This window comes from Gordionus sp. m RMFG-2023, chromosome 1 (assembly GCF_954871325.1).
Source record: "Gordionus sp. m RMFG-2023 chromosome 1, tfGorSpeb1-WG-v2, whole genome shotgun sequence".
In the NCBI taxonomy this organism is placed as follows: domain Eukaryota; kingdom Metazoa; phylum Nematomorpha; class Gordioida; order Chordodea; family Parachordodidae; genus Gordionus; species Gordionus sp. m RMFG-2023.
This window is the reverse complement of record NC_088775.1, coordinates 22,365,358-22,371,419: the sequence shown is the minus strand read 5'-3', so window position 1 is coordinate 22,371,419 and position 6,062 is coordinate 22,365,358. Positions and strand designations below refer to the sequence as shown.

Genomic DNA, 6,062 nt, shown 5'->3' with positions numbered 1-6,062 from the left:
AAACAATTATATTATGAAATTTGAAATAAATATTTAAAATAATATTTAACATTAATATATCTAAGATTTCTTTTTAGAAATACTAATATTTCCAATTTATCAGAGGTCAGCTTGCGGCGAAAGTAACTGTCAATATCACCAACTTCACTAAAAACAGATTCCGAAGAGAATTTCGCACACTATAATAAACAGAATGCGCAAAAAAATAACAATATGGCAGAATGTTTATTAATTATTATTATTATTAAAAAAATATACATAAATATGGATTTCGATTTTATAAAAATAAATGATCTTAGATATAACTTTTTTTTAAAATTTTATAACTTAAAGAAGCCATTAATCTATATATATAATAAGTAATAAACAATTATATTATGAAATTTGAAATAAATATTTAAAATAATATTTAACATTAATATATCGAAGATTTCTTTTTAGAAATACCATTATTTCCAATTTATCAGAGGTCAGCTTGCGGCGATAGTAACTGTCAATATCACCAACTTCACTAAAAACAGATTCTGAAGAGAATTTCGCACACTATAATAAACAGAATGCGCAAAAAAATAACAATATGGCAGAATGTTTATTAATTATTATTATTATTAAAAAAATATACATAAATATGGATTTCGATTTTATTTATAAAAATAAATGATCTTAGATATAACTTTTTTTAAAAATTTTATAACTTAAAGAAGCCATTTTATATCGGATCAAATTTTATAATATTAGCCGATAACCGATATTTTAAAGGGTGAAGTCGGCCCGATTTGATAAAAAATATCGGCACATCCCTAATATATTTTATATATAATTATTTTAGCAAGTTCTTAGAGGAAATATTTAAGCTACAATTGATATATAACATTAGATAATTTTAAAAGGCTCTTAAAAAAATATAATAAGGTGGAATTTAACTTTATTCTTTTATTTATTAATGGTATAAGTAAAAAAAAAATCCGGTCATGGGTTACTTTATTTGAATATTTACTGATACAGTATTTATTTACAAAATTTAATCAATTTAAAATGCATTAAAGAAAATTGTTATGTATTTAATAATTATAAAATAATGAAATATAATTAATGATTTTGCAAGAAATATATTTAAAAAAATTGAAAAGAGATTTAAATATATGTTATTACAAACGCAAGAATTAATAAGTCATATTAGAAAATAAACTAATTTAAAAAATACATAAATATCACAAACAAGTAAGGATAAATACTTATTAAATATAATGAATAAATAAAACTAGTATATTTTTTTAGAGACGCCATTTAGCCATATTATCCGAATATAAGCTATATTTAAAACAACACAGAAAATAACCTGCAAATTCTAATAAAACATTTGATTTAATTTTTTTTTCTTATTTGCAAATTTTCAACTCCCATTAAATATATTACTCTCCCTTCCCTGTTTAAGCTATTAATGGGCAAAAACTAATATTAAAATCCCTGTTTATTATAATTAATTCATTAATAAATATTTTATTAATTATTGCAAATATTCATTCTTATATGTGTATGCTATGTTCTTCACAAATAAATAATAAAAACTGTATTCTATAAACTATTCTAATTTAATTGGTAATGATAATTTAAAAGTATCTTGTATTTAAAATACTCTAATTTAGTAAAAGATACAAGCATCTTTTATCTTGTATCTTTTTGATATTTTGAAAAATATACTAGTATCTGTATCTAAGATTCATTTTTTTATTAAGAATCTGTATCTGTATCTAGATTCTTTTTCTGGAGGACCTGCCCAACTCTGGGTGATAAGCACTTGTCACCCTCTGCATGGTCCCCATGAGTTTGTGATAATTAGTGCTAACTTCATTCACAAACTCCCGTCCTTGATCATTAATTTGAATCTTAAAACTAAAATTAATATTTTATTACCAAATAAATCATACTTTTGCCTTGCCATATGTGAATAGTAATAAATAAAGGAATTTCGATATTGATTTAGCTGTTTTATCCTTTAAAGGCATGGCTACAACATATTTGCCGAAGTAATCAACAGCTACTGCAATATATTTATAGCCATCCTCTCTTTCTGTCAAAGTACACATGTTAACTCCTATTTGTGACCATACCTTTTATAAAAAATTTTATTGTTATACTATATATATTATATTAAAAAGAGTTAATCTCGTTAATTAATTTTAGAGTGGTTAAAAGGTTAGAGATGGGGATTAAGGTCAAGTAAAAAAATTAATATAAATTATAACCTGAAATTGTAGAGGCTTTACTATATAAACTAAAATGGATATATCATATATTTCATGTAAAAAGATTCAATGGATAATTTAATAAATTTGCTTACCTACCACTTTATATGGTTCTTCTAATAAGGATAGAAGATATAATAAACTAACTTAAAATTTAAATGGTTCAATATGTGAAAATAACATAACTTATAAAAACAGGTGTCACATATATATATAATAGTGTCATACCATTAATAAGACTATAAATAATAAATATATTTAAAAAAATTATATACAGTTAAAATGACTAAAGCTATAAAAAATTTAACAAATCAATTATTTTTATATAATAAATTTTACTACCTTTGTTCTAGCAGGAATTGATTGTAACTCATTGGTAGTTTTATCAAATCTTGTATTACACCTTTGACAAGTGTCACAAGAATTAATAAATTTGACTACACCATCTATCATATTTGGCCACCAGAAGCTAAAATATAATATTATTTATGACAATGATGACATTTTACTTATCAGCCAATTTTTTATGAGTCTTGTTAATACCAAAATGGCCAGCAGGTAAAATTGTTTCAATATTATTATCACAATCATTGTGAACTGATTTAATAAGTTCTTTTCTTCTAGTAGTGTTCATAATAACTTCATTGTGTGTATGGTGATATTATTTATCATTGCGCATAGTAAATTTGGGGATTTTTTGTATAATATGAAGTTTTTAATTTCTTCATAATCTAAAAAAGTTATATAAAATTCAAATATTTAATTTACTATCTTCATTATCAATTGTCATTTCTGAATTAAATGTTAATTTGAATATTTTAATTTATAGAAAATTTATGTTTTTTGATTGATAAGTTAAAAAAAATATAAAATTAAATTATAAAACATTTTTTAAAATATATCATTATTAAGGTAAAAACTTACTCAGGTATGTACTTACATTATAATAGAAGAATAAGTATTAAATTTACTCAAATAGGCCAAAAAGAGTGATTTTAATACATGAGTAATTCTAGCACGTTACACCGGGCTTAAAAAATTTTTTTTTTAAATCCAGGCAGGGCCGGGCCCCCCAAATTTTTTTTTAAATATTCGGGCCGGGCCTAAAATTTTTAAACCCGGACCGGGCCGTAAAAAAATTTTGAAAAAAAAATCCGGCCCGGGTCTAAAATATTTTAATCCGGGCTGGGCCGTACAAATGGTACCTCTGCAGGTCTCTGAAATATAGTAACAATTTGCTTTCAAGTATTTAACGCCATCTATTTAGTTATAAATAATTTTAAAAATTAAACATTTTATTATTCATCATACAATAGATTAATAAATTTGATATCTTTTCTTTTTTACGTTAGGATTTTTTTCTTTTTCAAAAAACAGTTTTGAGTTAAATTTTTTATACAAGTGTATTTTTGAAATTTATAAAAATTACTATTATTTTAAGATATAATATACCAAATAGAGGTGGTGCGACAATATATAAAATCTTAATTGTTTCATCATATCATTCTGGTCCTTATTTTATTGTGCCAAAATGTTTCATTTTTAATATGACATCCTTGCCGTGTAAATAACTCAAGGCTTCAATATATTCACACAATTATATCTTCCAAAGATTTTTAGTGTTTTTATTTTATCAATTTATCCAACATAATAAATTCTGATACTAGTTTACATCATGAGTGTCATGGCTATCACTGCAAATTAACAAGCATAAATTATTTGTGTTGCTATGTAATTTAAGATTATTATTACAACGGCTGAGAGCATATGATTGCATATTTTAGATAAACAATAATGGTCAACTGTGTATTCGTTTATATATTATGTATCATTTCACAATAATTTTCTCGATTACTTATCTAGCTACCATTATGTCATCTAAAAGGAAGCTCTAACCACTTAATAGTTTTATGATTTGGATTGGTCGTTTATACTCTCTTCTTCAAGAATTGTTGATTTGGTTTAGGCCTATAAATTTTTCCTTATTAGTCCATTTTATAAATGTGTAAAATGGTAACAGAAAGTTATATTAGTTTGATAATCTTTTTTCAATGTAAGTTGCTAAGAATTATATTATTGCAATATGTGGTTTTTAAAAACTATTATCAATGAGACATACTTGTAATTCTTTAGACGCAAATTTTTTTATATCAGCAATCGAAAATATTTTATACTGTAATAAATAGATATTTATCTGCTTTATTCTTTGGTGGTACATTATCCCACATGTTACATGTCTCGCAGCTTCTAGCTAATTCTTCTATTTCACTATACATCTTGGGCCACCAAATATATTCTCTTGCTTTATTCTTCATTCTTTCTATGCCTTGATGTCCTGAATGTAATACGGCTAATGTATCTTTTCTTAACTTAATCGGTATCACTATCGATATCCTCTCAATAAACAATTGTCTTCTATATTTAATTCATTCCTTATATTCTTAAAAGCTTTGACTTCACTTTTTCATTCTGCCTCTCCTTTCAAACAAGTTCTAATTCTTATTAATTCTTCATCTTTTATGGATATCTCCTATATTCTTTCGAACGTTATCGGTTCTTCTCTTTTATCTATCTTCAAAGCTCTTATAACTTTACTATTTAATTTTTCCTCCTCTTCTATATATTCTAAACTATTGATTACTGTATCCTTGTTTGCACTGTCTTTTTTAAACAATCTCGATAATATATCTGGTAAACAATTTTGTTTACCTGCTCTGAATCTTATCTCAAAATCGAAATTACCTAAAATTAACCATCTCTGTAGTCTTGGTGACATCATAAGTTCTTTATTTTCTTTCTTGAATAAATCTACCAACGGCTTATGATCCGTATATAAAATAAACCTTCTTCCAATCAGATATTCTTTGCACTTCTCTAGCCCGAATTTCACAGCCAGAGCCTCTCTCTCAATCGTGGAGTAATTTTTCTCAGTGCTACTAAACCGTCTCGATAAAAATAAAATCGGTTTCTCAACATCATCGGTCATCTGTAATAAAACTCCTCCTATACCTTCATTAGATGCATCAACCGTTAATATAATATCTAATTTCTCATTAAAACAATTTAAAATCGGTTTCTCTACCATCTTTATTTTCAATTTTTCGAAACTTCTCTCCTGTGCTTCTCCCCATTCAAACCGTTTATTTTTCTTTAATAAATCATACAATGGTGAGGCAATTTCTGAAATTTTGAACAAAACGATGATAATAATTCGTTGCTCTTAAAAACGCCTGTACTTCATTTTTATTATTTGGGGCTCTCTTATTCATTATCTTATCTATATTCTTTGCAATTGGAGTAATTTCATTCCCCTTTATAATATGTCCTAAATATTTTATTTTTCTTGCTCCAAAAACCCTCTTATTCATATTAGCTTTTAAACCATTTTCTAATATAATATCTAACACTTTAACTAACCTAGTATTGTGTTCTTCTTCTGTTCTACCAGATATCAAAACATCGTCTAAATAATAAATGATTCCCTTTATTCCTTGAAATAACGCCGCCATAGTTCTTTGAAATATTGGAGCCGATACTTTCAAACCAAATGGTAAACGACAAAAAGCAAATAATCATCTATGCGTTGTAATCGTTAATATCTTACTTGTTTTCTCACTCACCTTTATTTGTAAGTAAGCATTCGAAAAATCTATCTTTGAAAAAATTGTTGCTCCTCTTAAATTAGCCAGCAATTGCTCTATTCTAGGTAATGGATATCTTTCGTTTATCCCACGGGTTAACTGATACTCTATAGTCTATACACAGTCTTAAACTGTTATCTGGTTTTCTTATGGGAACTAACGGTGTTGCCCATAC

General features: G+C 25.7%; 1 protein-coding gene across 1 annotated transcript; it reads right to left on the bottom strand.

The window, feature by feature from the left end:
* Positions 1-1,751: 1,751 nt before the first annotated feature.
* LOC135923020 (uncharacterized) lies at positions 1,752-5,755 on the bottom strand. Its single transcript, XM_065457608.1, has 5 exons — positions 5,603-5,755; positions 4,793-5,394; positions 2,589-2,715; positions 1,929-2,111; positions 1,752-1,886 (listed from the first exon to the last, which is right to left on the bottom strand). Exons 1-5 carry the CDS (start codon positions 5,753-5,755, stop codon positions 1,752-1,754), a joined length of 1,200 nt encoding a protein of 399 aa, XP_065313680.1.
* Between the last annotated feature and the right edge of the window lie 307 nt (positions 5,756-6,062).